General features: G+C 33.6%; 1 protein-coding gene across 4 annotated transcripts in view; it reads right to left on the reverse strand.

The window, feature by feature from the left end:
• CTNNA3 (catenin alpha 3) overlaps positions 1 to 19,956 on the reverse strand; it is a 1,724,633-nt gene that overhangs the window by 456,232 nt on the left and 1,248,445 nt on the right. For all 4 annotated transcript variants that reach the window (XM_081267908.1, XM_081267907.1, XM_081267910.1 and 1 more), the window contains exon 12: positions 9,341 to 9,541. In XM_081267908.1, coding sequence (XP_081124034.1) covers positions 9,341 to 9,541 — 201 coding nt within the window. The remainder of the gene's footprint in view (positions 1 to 9,340; positions 9,542 to 19,956) is intronic.

Consider the following 19,956-nt stretch of genomic DNA (forward strand, 5'->3'; position numbering starts at 1 on the left):
TTTTTGTTGATTAAGTTTACATTTCCATTTACTTAACAGGGAAAATAAGAAGTATCCTCAGTTCCCTAACTGGATTTGGGTCCTATAAAAATGCAGTCATCCTTGGACAGAAAACAGAGTCATACTTGACTCAATTCACAATGTTACTCAAGGACCTTCATTCATGGGAGAACAAAAGCCCTTTCAAAGACATGAGATCTTCCTTAAAGAGGGTGGGTTGTTAGTTAACTCTCATATTTGTAGACTGTGAAGATACTTGGTGAGCCAGGTGATCTGCAGAGAGAAGTCCCTTGTTAATGGACTCTGACTAGTTGTGTTACAGAGTGTCAGATTCAGGATGAAGTCAAAAGGAACAAAGTACATAATCCAGAAACCTGATTCATACTGTTTACTACCCCTTACAGGGATTTGCTAGAATCATTAGTGAAATTAGGGATCTTTCAGAAGATGAAGTTCAATGATGGCTCCTGTAAGTAATTGAATAAACAAAAGTCATGATATCTTGTTCAAAAGCTTGCTGAAGAACTTTGCAAAAATGTGACCCTAAGTTTTCTGGAAGTAGCTAATGTCTATCTTTGGACAGTAATGAATTACTTCCCTCTGTCCCAGCCTTTGACATGGCCATTGCTTCTGAGGTTTCTGTTGTTTTGTTTTTCCTAAATTGGGATGACAACTTACTCCATCCCTCAACTATGTTATACAACATCAGAATATAATCTTGTTGTAGAAAATTTCAAGTTTAAAGTTTAGAGAAGGACTTACTTGGCTGTCAATTATCACTGAGGACTTTTAGTATTTACTTGGTAAGAAATTCTACTAGGAAAGATAGAAATAAATAAAATGTGTTACCTAGTTGTGAGGATATTGCAACTTTATGGGAGAAACTTGTAAGTAAATGGCTAATAATGATGCAAGAAAAAAATTAAATAAACATTAACTAGATGACAAGCTCACCCATGGACAGATATTGGAGCAGTTAATTCTAAATTAAAGGGAATCAGAAGCACCTTTGCAAAGGTAGGATCATTGAGAAAATGTTAAAGATAATTTTGTTTTGAGAGGGCAATAGAGAAGAGAAGGCATTACAACTTTGGAAAAGATGTAGCAAAACCATAGGGGACCTATTTGAGAAGTTTTGTTATTATTATTATTATTATTTTTTAATGTAACACAAGAAAAAAGATAGGCTCTTGCAGAAATGCCAAGAGAAAACATAGGTATATATTTTTCTCCTGCAGCTTACATTCTGTCCGAAAAGAAATAGCATATGTAGAAATTATAAGCACATTTAAAAAGTTCATAGACAGAAAGTAGTTGTCTGAAAGACTGTAACTGAAAGGCACATTCCTTAACAACCACAACACCTCAGAATATAAAGAATTTACTAGGCTAAAGGGAGTGCAGAAAGGTTTCTAGAAGACAAGATATAAGTGTTTGTTGAAAGATGGATATAATTTGATGTGAGAAACAATGGATAAGGATATCAAAATGAGGGATGGCATGGAGAAGACCTAAAGGTAGCAACAATTCTGGCATATACACATGATTGTGAAAGTATCAACTTAGCTAGAATAGAAGATATATTTTGGATAATACTAGGAAAAATGTTGGAAATGAAATTTGTGGTGAATTGCAGGAACATAAATTAAGTGAGCAAAGTAGACTGGGTATATTAAGAGAGAGAGAGCAGAGGAGACTATAGCATTGTGGAAACTATGGCCCAGGCTCAAAAAAGCAAGGACAACACTAAGCTCCAGCCAATTATGTAAAAATTACGTCAGTCAAAACTCTACTGGATACGTACAAATTATTTGAGTCACATCTAGTAAATAGATCAATTTTCAAATATTGCTGGATGGTAGATCAAAAACCTTCATTTTTAAATCTATGACTATTTAAGGTTGTAGGATAGAGATGTAACGAAAGTAGCATGTTTTTTTTTAAAAAAACTATCAATGAAATCACACCTATTAATTTAATCATTAACTTAATCAAATCTATACACCTTAGAAAGCAGTTTGAAGAAAAAAATACAACATTTCAGAAATAGGCCTGAATATGTTTTCAACTGACTCATTTGCCTTTGAACGGAGAAATGTAATTATATGATTCTTCTCTACTCTAGGAGGTAATTCTGAGTATAAATTTTGCAGTTTGGGCTTATCTGGTACTTGATGAATGAGTCTTTAGTTCCCATAACTACCAGTTGCCAACAGTGAATGCCATCAAGATTTCGTGGTCAGATGCATGTAGGTGCTTCTGTTTTGGTCAGTGAACCTGGCTGGCAGTAAAAACAGGTGCAGTTTAGAGATTTGCAACAGATGCTTTGGGGTCTGCTAATTTCTGAATTTGACAGAGTCTATAAATCATTCAAAAATATACTGTCAGTCCACTCCGGCATTAGTTTTCCCCAAACCTTATATGAAGAAACTCAAATAAGCCTTCACATTGCAATTTAGAAGGTTTGCTGTTTAACAAAAAAGCCAATATATTTTCTCCCCCATCAGGGATTCTTGACAGGTGGAGGAGCTTAGTGACAGGGAAGAATGGGATAGAATCAAGAATTTCACATGGAGATTACTGTATTATGACTCTGACTAAAGTGCAGTACTCCATATGTTGACTATATTTCATTTAAAATCAACTTCTAGTGTGTGTGAACAATGTCAATTCCTGAAATGCAACAAAGCAACCTTGCTTCCTAATGCTAAGAAAACATTAGGAAGCAAATCAATTCTTGAAAATGTGCTAATGAGCCACAATGTCTGATTTAAATCAAAGCTGCCATATTTCAAAACACTCGATGATTTAGATAAGTATGGCTTAGGTTTTATCATTGATGACAATACTTGAAGGCAAATATTGCAAAGACTAGAAAGTCTCAGGAAAAAAAAAAAAACAACTCACAAAAGCATCTTATTAAGCTATTTTCAGGGAGCTAGTTTAAGTACTGAGAACTATATGAAAGAAAGAGTACCAAAAAACAGGCCACATAAATAGCCATTCTTCTTGCTCAAATAGGAACTATTAAGGTTTCATAACTCAAAACATGACATTTCCAATTATGTAATTTGACAATTATTTATAAATAATAAGTTCAAGATAAGAAGCAAAAGTTAACAAAGATGAACATCTCCTATTTAGTTAATGGTGCAGCATAGAATCGTAGGAAGTATTTTCATAGATAATATCTCAGTGGGAGAGAGAATTCTCATATTTTTCAGCTTTAGTTAAGATCAAACTGATCTAATTAGATTTTTTTCATCAAATGTATTCTTCAGAATTCCCTTCAGTGAGGCATGCTTTTGATAAATTTCAAGGAAAGCTGTTTGGAGAGAAGTTTGAATTAGACATACTTTAGACTCAGAAGCTTTCTTCAAAGACACACCAAAAATTTATCTGAAAAGCTAGAATGACAAAATTGAGAAGTCCTAAACTATACTGTTACATTAATAATAAGATTTGTTTTATAAATAATAACCCAGGATTATTCTGCATCTATTTTATTTGGGAGATAAGACATAATATACCTGGAAATTTTTAACTAATACATACAGCTAATTAGAGGCAAATGGACTTTTCCTCTTCTGGTTGTGATAATGTAGCCATATTGGTTACATATCTGATTCAGTCATTAGAAATCATCAAGGCATTAACAAACTTGTAGTTTAATGCGTAGACAACTTATGTTTTTTCTGATTTCAAATTGTGAACAATGTTCTCATAATACACTTCACATTCTGAACAATTCAGAATTTCACTTTTGCTTCTTTTTGTGCATGTGATGGATACAAACTCTTTCTAATGGAGTATAAAATTGTACAGTTGGCAATTTATGAAAACATTATCATCACAAAGAGCATAATTAAAAGATATTGCTAATATGACTTAAGCAAAATATAGTAATTCTGGTAGAATTTGCCTATTCAGTTCTCTACAGAAAATTATCACTTGGCTGAAGAAGGAATCACTGTTACATTTTTCTTTCACTTACAATTTTATTCTTGAAAGGCAGAAGAAAAAATAAATAAATCAGGGACACAGGCAACTCTGTACTTGGTATCAACCAACAAGAAAGGACCACTAAGATCTAATAAAGTGAAGAGAGATTGAATGATCATAACACAATCAACTTCTTAAGCAAGTAAATATATTACCACACCTAATTGAAAAGCCAAGCACTATGTGTCCTATTTGTGACACAAGTAACTTTGAGAAGGGCATATAGAAATATAAGTTTAATATCAAGAGTTGTAGGTAGAAGTGGAGATAGAGGGCATCCCTGTCTTGTTCCGGATTTTAGAGGGAATGCCTTCAACTTTTGTCCATTCAGAATGATGCTAGCCTGCGGCTTAGCATAGATAGCTTTTACAATGTCAAGGTAAGTTCCTGTTATCCCTAATTTTTCTAATGTTTTGAACATAAAGGGATGCTGTACTTTGTCAAATGCTTTCTCTGCATCTATCGAGATGATCATATGGTTCTTATCTTTAAGTCTATTGATGTGGTGAATAACATTTATTGATTTCCGTATGTTGAACCATCCTTGCATCCCAGGGATGAATCCTACTTGGTCATGGTGCACAATTTTTTTGATGTGTTTTTGTATTTGATTCGCCAGAATTTTATTGAGGATTTTTGCATCTAGGTTCATTAGAGATATTGGTCTGTAGTTTTCTTTCTTTGAGGTGTCTTTGTCTGGTTTCGGAATCAGGGTGATGTTGGCCTCATAGAATGAATTTGGAAGAGCTCCCTCTTTTTCTATTTCCTGAAATAACTTGAAAAGTATTGGTTTTACTTCTTCTTTAAAGGTTTTGTAAAACTCCGCTGTATACCCATCCGGTCCTGGGCTTTTCTTGGTTGGTAGTCTTTTGATGGCTTCTTCGATTTCATCCATTGATATTGGTCTGTTCAAATTGTGTGTATCCTCCTGACTCAGTCTGGGCAAATCATATGACTTAAGAAATTTATCGATGTCTTCACTATCTTCTATTTTGTTGGAATATAGGTTTTCAAAATAATTTCTTATTGTCTTCTGTATTTCTGTAGCATCTGTTGTGATATTGCCTTTTTCATCCCGTATGTTAGTAATTTGAGTTCTCTCTCTTCTTCTCTCCGTTAGCATGGCTAAAGGTCTGTCGATCTTATTTATTTTTTCGAAAAACCAACTTTTAGTTTTGTTAATTTTTTCAATAGTTTCTTTTGTTTCAATTTCATTGATTTCCGCTCTGATTTTAGTTATTTCTTGCCTTCTGCTACATTTGCTGTTGTTTTGCTCTTCCTTTTCTAGGGCTTTGAGATGAAGTGTGAGCTCATTTATTTGTTGGTTTTTTCTTTTTTTGAGGAATGACCACCAGGCGATGAATTTTCCTCTTAAAACTGCTTTCATTGTGTCCCATAGATTACGATATGTTGTGTCTGTATTTTCATTTATCTCTAAGAATTTTTTAATTTCCTCCTTTATGTCTTCTGTAACCCATTGATCATTCAGTAACATATTGTTCATTTTCCATGTGATGTAGGATTTTTCCTTCCTTCTTTTATCATTGATTTCCAATTTCATTCCATTATGATCAGATAAAATGCATGGTATTATCTCCACCCCTTTATATTTACTGAGGGTTGCCCTATGGCATAATATATGGTCTATTTTTGAGAAGGATCCATGTGCTGCTGAGAAAAAAGTATATCCATTTGATGATGGTTGATATATTCTATATATGTCAGTTAAGTCTAGGTTGTTGATTGTGATATTGAATTCTATAGTTTCTTTATTCAATTTTTGTTTGGAGGATCTGTCCAATGGTGAGAGATCCACTTCTATTCAATATAGTTCTCGAAACACTGGCCAGAGCAATTAGACAGATGAAAGAAATTAAAGGCATAAAAATTGGAAAAGAAGAACTTAAATTATCACTATTTGCAGATGACATGATATTATACCTAGAAGACCCAAAAGGGTCTACAAAGAAACTACTAGAACTAATAAATGAATTCAGCAAAGTGGCAGGATATAAAATCAACACGCATAAATCAAAGGCATTTCTGTATATCAGCGACAAAACTTCTGAAACGGAAATGAGGAAAAACACTCCATTCACGATATCCTCAAAAAAAAAAAATACTTGGGAATTAACCTAACAAAAGAGGTGAAAGATTTATATAATGAAAACTACAGAACCCTAAAGAGAGAAGTTGATGAAGATCTTAGAAGATGGAAAAACATACCCTGTTCATGGATAGGCAGAACTAACATCATCAAAATGGCGATATTACCAAAAGTTCTCTATAGGTTTAATGCAATGCCAATCAAAATCCCAAAGGCATATCTTGTAGAAATTGACAAAGCAATCATGAAATTCATATGGAAAAATAAAAGACCCAGAATAGCAAAAGCAATTCTAAACAGGAAGTGCGAATCAGGTGGTATAGCGATACCAGATTTCAAACTATATTACAGAGCAATAGTGACAAAAACAGCATGGTACTGGTACCAAAACAGGCGGGTGGACCAATGGTATAGAATAGAGGACACAGAGACTAATCCACAAAGTTACAACTATCTTATATTTGATAAAGGGGCTAAAAGCATGCAATGGAGGAAGGATAGCATCTTCAACAAATGGTGTTGGGAAAACTGGAAATCCATATGCAACAAAATGAAACTGAATCCCTTTCTCTCGCCATGCACAAAAGTTAACTCAAAATGGATCAGGGAACTTGATATCAAACCAGAGACTCTGCGTCTGATAGAAGAAAAAGTTGGATCTGATCTACAGATTGTGGGGTCGGGCTCCAAATTCCTTAATAGGACACCCATAGCACAAGAGTTAACAACAAGAATCAACAAATGGGACTTAATTAAACTTAAAAGTTTTTTCTCAGCAAGAGAAACAATAAGAGAGGTAAACAGGGAGCCTACATCCTGGGAACAAATCTTTACTCCTCACACTTCAGATAGAGCCCTAATATCCAGAGTATACAAAGAACTCAAAAAATTAGACAATAAGATAACAAATACCCCAGTCAACAAATGGGCAAAGGACCTGAACAGACACCTCTCAGAGGAGGACATACAATCAGTCAACAAGTACATGAAAAAATACTCACCATCTCTAGCAGTCAGAGAAATGCAAATCAAAACCACCCTAAGATACCATTTCACTCCAGTAAGATTGGCAGCCACTATGAAGTCAAACAACAACAAGTGCTGGAGAGGTTGTGGAGAAAAGGGTACACTTGTACATTGCTGGTGGGACTGCAAATTGGTGCGGCCAATTTGGAAAGCAGTTTGGAGATTCCTGGGAAAGATGGGAATGGAACCACCATTTGACCCTGCTATTGCCCTTCTTGGACTATTCCCTGAAGACCTTGAAAGAGCATGCTACAGGGATACTGCCACATCGATGTTCATAGCAGCACAATTCACAATTGCTAGACTGTGGAACCAACCCAGATGCCCCTCAGTAGATGAATGGATAAAAAAAATGTGGCATCTATACACAATGGAGTACTATGCAGCAATAAAAAATGACAAAATCATAGAATTTGCAGGGAAATGGACAGCACTAGAGCAGATTATGCTTAGTGAAGCTAGCCAATCCCTAAAAAACAAGTGCCAAATGTCTTCTTTGATATAATGAGAGCAAATATGAACAGAGCAGGGAGGAAGAGTAGGAAGAAAAGAGTAACATTAATCAGTGACATGAGATGGGAGGGAAAGGGAGAGATGAGGAAAATTGCATGGAAATGAAGGGAGACCCTCATTGCTATACAAAATTACATATAAGAGGCTGGGTGGGGAATGGGAAAATAAATAAGGAGGGAGATGGATTACAGTAGATGGGGTAGAGAGAGTAAAAGGGAGGGGAGGGGAGGGGGGATAGGGGGGGATAGGAAAGGGAGCAGAGTACAACAATTACCAATAGGGCATTATGTAAAATTGTGGATGTGTAACCGATGTGACTCTGCAATCTGCATTTGGGGTAAAATTGGGAGTTCATAACCCACTTCAGTCTAATGTATGAAATATGATATGTCAAGTGCTTTGTAACGTTGTGAACAACCAATAAAAAAAAAAAAAAGAAATTGAAAAAAAAAAAAAGAGTTGTAGGTATACCTCTTCCATCTTTCCTTAGCCCATTTTCAGTGTTTCAGTGTTTTTGAAATAATTTTAAAGACTGAAAAAACTCTGTGCCAAGATTCATCAAAGATTTTATGTATCAACATACTAGGAAAACTAATCATTGATTCTTTACAAATCTTGCTAAGTTTTTCTTCTAGCATAGCTCTTCAGAACCAGTCTCTAGTGAAGGTTATTTAACTATTGGTATGTTTCTCTTTATTAATTCATCACAAAGAACACCTTTATAATAAAAAGGCAAATAATTTTTTGAAAAAAACAATCCATTCTTGTCCCTTCTACCGTTTTTAACTAAACAATGTACATACGTTTAAAATTTAATATTCCCTATACATAATGTAAATAATGATTCTTTAGGATGGATGATTTAAGTAGAGAACTTTAAATATTTTAAGAATCACAGATACACTATCACTCTAAGTTAAAAGGCAATAACAAAATAATTCTACCTGAGGATTATACAAGCTCAAAAATTGTTCTCAGAGGAAAGAATTTTGCCAGGATGACTCATAAAAGTAGTTGATTGCCCTTGTTATGTATGAATCCATACTTCTGTAAGTTTACTGGAGAAATGTTCACCATAATGTTAAAAAGAAGGATGCCATTTTAACAAGTGAATCAAAGCGTTTACTCACTGATTTTAGAAAATAGTAACAGGTGCTTCAACCCAAACAAAATCCTAGTGACATATTATTTTAAGCAATCAAAGAACATTACATGCAAGAAGAAAATGGCATTTCACAAACAACCACAGATGAAGGAAGAGAACACTTCTCTGGAAATACATGACAAACTTGTTGTATAATAATGTAATAAAAAACCTGCCGGTATAAATGACACAGCAAAAAGAGGGTCCAGAGACCATTGCATACTTGATAATATACTGTCCTATTTATATATCTAACAGCTCTGACATTAATAAATATTCATAAGTGGCTAAGGTCTTTGGATAATTTATATAACATATATAACTATAAAAGACCTTTTCTCCTTAGTGAAGATATTTATTTCACCAGGATAAATTTCAAATCACATAACCATGAGTCTTAAGCACCAATCAGATAGTATAGTAATTCTATTGTATGTTGGAACAAGTAAGACAGAATGAGACTCTTTTTCCATATGTATGAATACTGGAATGTCAAACAAATTCAAACAACAAGAACAGTAAAGTTGTTCCTGGGAATGGAGACTTACCAGTACTTGTAAGGAAGTTAACATTTCTCATAACACCTTCAGTGTAAGCCCCAGGTTCGTAACTGTCCATTTCGCCTGTGACAATGTGAGCAACTCTTGCTGCCCTTCCTCTGATAGCTCCTGCAGCACGGTCTAAATTATCTGCATCCTGGTCTCTCAAGGCTAGGATACACTTGTTGACATCTTCCAGGATATGGCTTTCTATAAGAAGAGAAATCAAATTAGTCATGTGTACACCTTTTAAAATCACACAAATGTAGCATGTTCTAATTATGTAAACTTTTGTCTTCAGATACACTGCACACTGAAGGCACTGAGAATTAATAATAAAGAAAAAAATAAAGATATTTTCTTTACCCTTTAACACAAAATTAGTGAAATATAACAAGTTTACATTTTAAGAAACATTTTTATTCATTACATACTGTTTTAGATTCTAGTTCCAGCAGAGGATATTTGAGATTTGAATGACATGTAGGTGAAAATTAAGAACAATTTGTTGATTAAAATGAAAATAACCTGTAAATGATGAGATGATAAATTCTTGAAACAATAGTATGTGTATTATAAAACTCTTCAAAATTGTCACCTTTGTTAAATATATATAAAAATAAAAACCATGGAGTTCCATTTATTTGTTTACTGACTTACTATGAGGTTTAACACAATTCCAGAAATGTTATAAATTAGTATATAATGAAAAATGTAAAAAAAAATAATATCAATGTTGTGAACCAATAATCTCACAAGTCTGTGAACATACAAACACACAGTTTTAAGAGATTGATTTATTTGAAGCAAATGAATCTCAGAAAAATATGTATACTTCGAAAATGTGCATATTCTTCTCTTTCCCTCTTGGCATGATTAAGCCATGAGGCAAGCAGGAAGTTATTATTGTAGTAAAAGAGTCTTTTTCTCTTTAAAATGATTAATATTTCCAAATAAAAGTAATGGGAGGAGACCAGCAAATAAGTACAATATCAATAGTAATGGACAATGGTATAAGAAATTTAAATTTAGTATTTTGACTTCTGGTCTTATAACATGAATCCCTATTCAACATGTTTAAAAACTCTATTACTTAAAAGCACACAGAAAACAATTACAACAAAAACATCTCAGTATACAGAACATAAACATGAACTCTCTCTAGAGAGTTTCCTTCTTCTACCATACTTTCTGGTAATTGTGTATGATGTTTGTGTTAACTATCTGTTGGATTAGCTACAAGGGTAATCAATCATAATCAAATTTCCTTATAGAGTAACACTAACTTCTTTACATACAGAGAATAAAATCAAACTACCATAGAGTATGGTCCCTGGTGACGTTTTAAATCTGTCTCATATCAGTCCTATGTAGGTCTCTCATACTTCAGTATCGTGTATTTTATATTTTCCAAAATCCTCCTTATCCTGCTATGCCTCTGGCCTATGGGAATATTAGAACCTTGACCTACTCTGCCTAGTGCCTATGTTTGGCTTGCTCACATCTTACTATTGTTTTAAGATATTGCTCACAATGTTCCTTTGTCCGGAAATCTGTGCTGACCTCCTACAATACCACCTGGTTCCATATTGGTTGAGATTCCTATGAAAGGGTTTATTTGCTTACATTAGAGTTTCTTCCAGTGTTTTCATGATATACTTATAAAATCATCTTTCTAGTAGACTGTGAACTATTTCCAAGGGCAGGAATATTATCTTATTCCTTGAGGTTTGTTATTTAGTACTGATTATAAGACTTAATAATTGTTATACTAACAAAAATGTTAGTTGAATAAATGAATGAGTGAAGCTCTATTATAAGATGCAAATAGTAAGTTATTTTGTCTAAATACTAAATAACAAGTTATTGACATAGATGGGCACTTTTCTGTAGCCTGAAATTCAGCCAGTTTTATCCATATCAAGGACATTCAGATTATTTACATAAAAAATTTATGTTAAACATTGAAAACATTCACTATAAATACACTATGATTTTAACCTAATTAGTAGCATTCAGTTATGAATGTATCATTAAGGCTTAAAATAAATCTGAGCATTGTCCCTTCTTGATAGAAAGCACATGTGAATCATCACCATCATATTTCCTGTGAAACTTAGGCATAAGTGTAAAAGGCATAATAATCATCTAGCTCCTTTTTTGTTTGGACTTATAGAAGGTTGTGTGGTTACTGTTTGCAAGTGAGCAATGCAGTCAGAGGTCACAGTATTAATGATGTTGAATAATCATAGAGGTAAGACTAGATATGGAGACAAAAGTTCTTCATGAACATATACAATATGAAAAAAATGATAGTGAAATAAGTGGCAAGAAACAGCTAACGACTTAAGCTGAAGCAGCTATAATCAAAATGTTAGAAATGGTGATAAAATAATCTCTGGAATTACTACAATTAAATATAGCACAAAAATATTAAGAAAAAAATTGAGAAATTTCCACTTCTGTGACATGTTGCCATTACCCCAACTGTTTCACAGAATCCTAGAAACATCTATTTGCATGAAATTCTAAACATAGAGTGCCAGAAAAAGAAAATCAAAAAGTTGGGTACTTCCCACATACGCATAATAGCTAAACATTAACCTGAGTTCTTGAAATTGATTATTGTGTTATCCGTATTTTGGGTGAATACCAGTAGCTAAAAGGACATTATAACTGACTTGAGTTTTTATGTCTAGCCATATAGCTCATGAACTACTAGGAAAGAAAAAAATATGAAATACCTGTATAAAATTTTCCATAGTTGTATCCCTCATCTAAAACTTTGCTGATAGAATGAATTAGACAAAGCAAACATCGTTGGGAATTCTACCTCTATTTAATTTTTTCTTAACTGTAGAAGAACTGGGACTCAAAATTTCTATCATTTTGAAAATAAAGTTTAAAAGAAAGAGAATGTATTATTATTATGGTACATTTAGGATGTCATGCTTTGCAGAAGTGATGTATAAGGAAGCTATGTCTTAACAGCTTCAGAGTATAGTTTAAGATTTGATTTGAGGGGAGAGGGGAATGTCCAGGGGTTAGTGCAAATGCTGAAGTGCATTATTTTAAGAGCAAAGAATTGCCGAATTACTAGCAATTTCCATCAATCATCTTATAGCCATCCTGAGATACAAAAGTTGCCTTCTATTATATTGGAAACATTAATACACAGGGCAATAAAAGAAAGGATTTTTGCTGAAAGATTCTTCATTTTTTTTGTAAACTTCTCTTGCTAACTCCACCTTCTATCACTTCAGGTAAGTGCAGTACAACATTTTGAAATGCAGTTTTTAAATAAATTCTATACTTTTATTCTTAATTAAAGTCAGAATTTGAAGGTCAATTTGATTGCCCCCAAAGAAGGCAGAAAACAAAATGAAAAGAGAACCAAAAACTGATTTATTGGCACTTGACATCCAAAGTAGAATATTATAAATCTCTATCCCAGAGAATAGATTGAAAGTATAAGGGCATTTTATTTTTAAAAGTCAGAATGTGTTGAGAGGTAAAAGTTTCTTCCTTTGAATTTCTGAAGGTGGATTTCGAAAATACCAATGGCAAAGCCTGAAGGGGAAGAGAGTTTCTGCTGTAGTCTATCGACTGGGTAATATGTCATACACTATCACTAGGTTCCTCCCATGGTAGCTTGATATATTTAACAAAAATTCTGAGGAGAAGAATAATAGGAAAAAGAATGTTGAGTTTTTTTCCTAATGAGACTGAGTTATAATCTAAAATAAAGTGAATTTCTTAAATTAGAAAGATTAAGCTTAGCAACCAGTGTATGTGAGCTCAGAGAGTAAGTTAGGATAAGTTTAATTATAAGAAAACAAATTTCCATTTTTGCATATATAGATCTATAGATGTTAAAATCCATTACACAGACAACTACACAAATGTTTAACAAACAAAAACTAAAATCCCATATTTGTCTTCCCCATTTTCCCAAAACAAATAATACTAAAAAGCAAATGAAATGCATCACTGTGTAAGTTAATTGTTGTTTATGTATCTACTTAATGATGGTCAAAATTTTTGTTTGGCAAGAATTAGAACATAATGATTGGTTTCCAAATTAAATAATATCTCACAAAAGATTTTTAGCAAGTTCTATTTGGAGAATAATAAGCATGTATAGCTAAATGTACAATACTGTGAAATTCCTCATCCATTTTCTTCATTCCAAATTCTTTACTGTGTCTACTTTCCTCAATTTAAATCTTACTATATGTTTGAACAAGTAGATAATATAAAAGAAAATAAAGCCCAGTCCCTATATACAAAGGATTTACAACCAAGTAACCAGAAAGTACTGTTTTTATTTCAAAGGAAATCTTCTTATGACAATTTTTTAAAATTTATTTTTATCTGTCTCAAAATATGATAAACAACATGTTTATCTGCTAAGCAGGCACTTTTAGGGGCAAGCACCTTTAATTATAGGGAAAAAGCTGCTGCCACATTAAATGGTTTAGCTTGCCTTCAAAGGATTTTTTGTTTTGTTTTTGGTTGGTTGATTGGCTTGATTTTTGGTAATTGTTCAATGCTCTTCTTTTTTATTAGAAATTTATAATTATACATTGTAGCTGAGTTCACTCCCACAAACTCATACATGCACGGAATTTGATTTTGGTTTATGATCCTCTCCTTTTTTCATACTTCTCCCATTCTCCTGCTTTTACTCTACTTGATTTCTTTCCACATGTCTATTTATTTATATTTGATTGTTTCTTTCTACCTATGGATAAATGTGAAGTTTGCTGTGGTATATTTATACATTCACGTAACTTTTTAAATAATCCATTCTTCATTGCCTCCCCTTACCCATCCCTCTCCTCTGACTCTTGATCTCCTTCTTATGCATTATTGAACTTCCCTTTATTTTTTTGTTATACTATTCTTCCCTTCCCCTTTCATTTATTTTATTCTATCATATGAGAGAAAATATTTGACCTTTTGGTTTCTGAGTCTGGCTTATTTTATGATATTCTGATTTCTATCCATTTACTTGCAAATACCATAATTTCATTTCTTTTCATGGCTGAGCAGAACTCCATCATATAATTTATATATATATATATATATATATATATATATATATATATATACATACACATACACTCACACACACATATATGTATGTATGTATATATATGCACATATCACAATTTGTTCATCTATTCATCTATTGAGGGGCATCTAGGTTGATTTTATAATTTAGCTATTCTGAATTGTGCTAATGTAAACTTTGATGTGACTGTATCACTATAATATGCCAATTTTAGATCTTTGGGGAAAATACAAGGAAGTGGGATAGCTGGGTCATTGGGGGTTCCATCCCTAGTTTTTTGAGGAATATCCATACTGCTTTTTAGAGTAGTTGTACTAGTCTGCAGTCCTCACGAACAAATACAAATTTACCCTTTTCTCCACAATCTCACCAGCATTTATTATTGTTTGTATTCTTAATTACTGCAATTCTGACTGAAGTAAGATGAAATCTTAGTGTAGTTTTGATTTGTACTTCCCTGGTTGCTAGAGATATATTGATCATTTTTTTCACCTTGCACAAAACTCAAGTGAAAATGGATCAAAGACTTAGAAATTACACCAGAAATTTTATGATTTCTAGAAGAAAACATAGGGATAACACTTCATCATCTAGGTGTTGACACTAACTTCCTTAACAAGACCCCAAAGCCCAAGAAATAAATCCAAGAATCAATAAGTGCGATGCCATCAAACTAAATATCTTCTACACAGCAAAGGAAGTTAAGGTATGTGATGAGATTAAGGGTATGATGAGAAAGCCTACAGAATGGAAGAAAATCTTGGCTAGGTATTTCTCCCATAGGGGATTAATATCAAGAATATATGAAGAACTTAAAAAAAACAGTTAATAAATGGGTCATTGTTTTTCTTATTGTTTATTTAGGCTAAGGCTCTTGAGAAACTTACAAATAATTCGCAAAAAAAAAATCTTACAAAATTGCTGAGTAACTCTGACTTATTATTTTTAAGTTGTCTAGAGTTTAGTTAGCTCATTATACTACTAAAATCCTCTGGCTGGAGATGTTAGAATCTGCCTTTTCTTGTTTTTTTTTAATCCCCTTGGTTACTGGGGAATGAACTCAGGGGCCCTCAACCACTGAACCACATCTCGAGCCCTACTTTGTTTCTTATTTAAAGATTTAAAGACATGGTCTCACTGAGTTGCTTAGGGCCTAGCTTTTGCTAAGGCTGGCTTTGAACTTATATCCTTCTCTCTCAACCTCCAAAGCCACTGGGAATATAGGTGTGTGCCACCTGACTGGCTTTTGTTTGTTTTTTTAAAGAACCTGTAATATAGTGTTGTCGGAACAGACGAGTCAAGGCACTGAAGCTAGCAGGAAACAGTTTTATTTGGCTGCAGCCAGGTTCAGAGGGCACAGCTTTTGCTGTAATCAATCAATCTCCTGAACCCCAAGTTCAGGTAGTTTTAGAACTTTATGCCCAGCATGTAAGGGGAGGGATTCAGAAGTTCACATTCTGCAGAAGTTCACATAAAAGCAACTTTTCTTTAACTATTTTGAGCAAGTTAACACTTCAAGGACAACACCTAAGAAGGGGAGAGCTTCTTCTCCCCTTTCTTTCCTCCCCCTGCCAGCTGTTACTATGGAGCCCAATTAGTAACTTCTCTTATCTTAAAAATGTAGACATCAGTGTGAAGCCCCAGCTTGCTAAGAGCCACAACCAAGTAATATGATGCATGGCACTTTTTGTTGAAAGGTGATGCCAGCTAGCCATTGAGATGATATGATTATGTTAAGATTTGCATTCATATGGATATTGGACTCCTGCTGTTCACCTTGGCCTGCTAAGGGACTCCTGAAGAGTTCCCATTGGTTGGGGAAGTACAGTAGGAGGGAATTCTCGGGGAGGAACTTGTTCTGGGGTTCCTGGAGAACGCTGCTGCATGGGTAGATCGGCTTTTCTTCCCGGATGTGTACAGGGTATTGGTGGCAGTTTCAAAAATAAAGTTTGTTCCTGCTTGAGTGGCTCGTGATTTTGTGCCCAGCCAGACTGCGGCACCAGCTAAAGCCCAGAGACCTTGTTTACACACTTCTACAAACTACTATGCTGGATACATGTTTGTAAAAAACTAGTAAGGGGGTGTCCAGCACCTGGAGTGCTGATTTCTTCCCGGCCAGTGGCCAAGTAAAACAGGGCAACATGAAAACTGGAAGTTTATATACATTGAACTCTTTTGTAGAGACTATTTTTCTGACAGTCCTAAAATCAGCCATGGTGAAGATTTCTGGAGAAGCCCAGTTAAGACTTTTTTTGTGGAGAAAGGGGGTGCCAATACAATGGACCTCAAATTGAGCATGCTCAGGAATGTACCTACTCTATAGTGATAGAATATTTTCTATATGAATATGTATAAATTGTCCCAATAATTGTCCCCTTGCTTTCTGTCTGTTATGAACACTGCTTTGAGTACTGTGTCTGGTGTTACTTTCTGCAAATAACAAACTGTCTTTACTTATTTATCTCCTGATTATATGTATTTTCTCTGCACTCGCCTAGAGATGAGGCCATTGCATTTGCTTATAAAAATTACAGTCATTTTATTATTCAATAATGTTTTGTTAGACTTTACACAATTTTTTTCCCAGTTTCTCTGCACTCCAAGCTGTTTATTCTTTACTGAGCTTTTGGACAACTCAAGCTTCCCTGACTTACCTCTAACAATTAAAAAAAAAATTAAGATTGTTATTAATAAATACTGTCTTAAGATTGCTATTCTCAAACTAGTTATCAACTAGCACTTACAGTAACTCTACAGTACTTATCACAAATAATTCTATAGAAATAAAAAATACAGAAAGAGTCACTGGCACCTTCATATTTCCTTCAGTAAATCTTAAGTGGGCTCTTACAATAGCTTTCTGTGTTAAGAAACTTATCAAAAGCTTAGAAATAAGCAAAATTGACTATGGCTTGTCCTTTCCATGTCCTGCAGGGTAGACACTGCAAATCAGGCTTGACTGGCAAATACTTAACTCTCAGGACTATGCACCTTTGTTCCACTTGCTATTACTGTTGATGAGGATATTTTGCAACTCTGTAGGGATAGATGCTCACTTCCTTTTGAAAACTCAGAGCCATATAAATGATTCTTCTCACATAGTAATTTAAATAAAATTTTATTGTTAGGAATGGAAATTATTTCTGTAATAAAGATAAACCTAAAGGTGACCAGTTTTATTGTTCTGTGGGACATTGACCAGGTTTGTTTCTAAATGACAAATTTTACTGAAACATTTTTTATCCAATTCTTTTTAAACAAGGCTGATAATCTTAGTGACTCTCAATATGAATTTCTGACACACATTTACTTTAAATTTGTAAAAGTCATGCTTTCCAATTTGGGAAGTTATTCTTAGACTATATGCCAGACTACATGCTTTGATTTAGCAGTTACCAATTTTTCAGGTACAGCTCTATTCCAGGCAAAACATATAAAGCAAAAATCACATGTTGAGTCATAGGCCTACATTTAAAATATAAAACTATTAATATTCTCTATGGTTATATAGGAGAAAATGTAGGTAACCTTTGGGTGGCAATGAATCTTTAAATACAACATAAAAAACATAATCAATAGAAAAAATAAGTTGTGCTTCATAAAATATTTTCTTTGCAAGACACTATTAAGATAATGAAAAAGAAATCACACACTAAAGATAGCATTTTCAAAACATACACATGATAAAAGACTGTGATCCAAGATTTACAAAGAATTTTAAGAACCAAATAATAATAAATAAACCAACTTAATTTAACAAATAAGCAAAAGATTTGGGCAGACATCTCATAGAAGAAGATAACCATTACATGACACCAAACATACAAAATTACAACAGATATACACCAAGGTACATTATAATGAAAATGTCTGGCATACTGAATAAAGATAGAATCTTAAAGGCTGCAAGAGAGAGGAATCAGATCACATATAGAGGGAGACCAGTTCTTATCTCAGCAGATTGTTCAACCCAGACCCTCAAATCCAGGAGATCCTGGAAGAACATATACCAAGCTATGAAAGAAAATGGATTCCAACCAAGAATCTTATACCCAGAAACATTAAGCTTCAGATTTGATGACAAAATAAAAACCTTTTATGATAAACCAAAGTTAAAAGAATTTACAGCAAGAAAGCCCACACTACAGAGCATCCTCAGCAAAATATTTCAGGAGGAGAAAATGAAAAAAAACAATGAAAATCACCGAAGGGAGGGACTCCACTAAAGGAAAGGCCAATCAAAACCAAGTCAGGTTAAAAACCAAAAATAAACCCAAATGTTCTGTAATACAAATCATATTTCAATAATTACCCTGAATATCATCAATTAAAAAGATATAGACTGACAGATTGGATTAAAAAATTTCCTACCAATACATTGCCTTCAAAAGACTAATCTCACAGGAAAAGACATCCACAGACTGAACGTGGAAGGAAAGGAAAAAATGTACCACTAACATGGACCATATAAACAAGCAGGGGTTTCTATCCTCATATCAGATAAAGTGGTCTTTAAACCAAAGCTAGTGAAAAGGGAAAAAGAAGGACATTTCATATTGCTTAAGGTATTCATACATCAATAATATATAACAATCATAAATATCTATGCCCCAAACAATGGGGCATCTATGTATGTCAAACAAACCCTTCTCAAATATAAGAAGCAAATAGACCACAAAACAATAATTCTGGGTGACTTTAACACACCTTTATCACCACTGGATAGGTCATCCAAATGAAAACTAAACAAAGAAACTATAGAACTCAATAATACAATCAATGATTTTGAACTTAACTTAGAATATAGAATAGTCCATCTATCAATGAGCCCATATACTTTCTTCTCAGCAGCACATGGATCCCCCTCCAAAACCAACCATATGTCATGTCACAAAGCAAGTCTTAGCAAATACAAAAGAATAGAGATACTACCCTGCATTCTATCTAATGGTATGAAATTAGAAATCAATGATAAAGCAAAAAAATAGAAGCTACTCCAACACCTGGAGACTAAACCATACCCTATTGAATGACAGACGAATAACAGAAGACATCAGGAAGAAGATAAAAAAAAAATTCTTAGAGGTAAATGAGAACTCTGATACAACTTATCAAAATCTCTGGGATACTACGAAGGCAGTGCTAAAGGAAAGTTCATTGCATTCATCTCATTCATTAAAAAAATAAAAAGTCAACAAATAAATGGCCTAACATTACATCTGAAATTCCTAGAAAAAGAAAAACAAACTAACCCCCAAAGTAGTAGAAGATAGGAAATAATTAAAATCCAGGCATAAATCAGTGAAATTTAAACTAAAGAATCAATTCAAAAAATTGTAAAAGAAAAAAAAAAAAGCTGGTTCTTTGAAAAAATAAATAGAATTTACAAATGCTTAGCCACCCCAACAAAAATAAGGAGAGAAAAACTCAAATTACTAAAATTTGTGATGAAAAACAAATATCACAACAGACACTGCTGAAATACAGAAGACAATTAGAAACTATTTTGAAAACTTACACTACAGTAAAATAGAAAAACTTCAAAGAT

This window comes from Spermophilus citellus (genome assembly GCF_964194105.1).
Source record: "Spermophilus citellus genome assembly, chromosome: 15".
Classification (NCBI taxonomy): domain Eukaryota; kingdom Metazoa; phylum Chordata; class Mammalia; order Rodentia; family Sciuridae; genus Spermophilus; species Spermophilus citellus.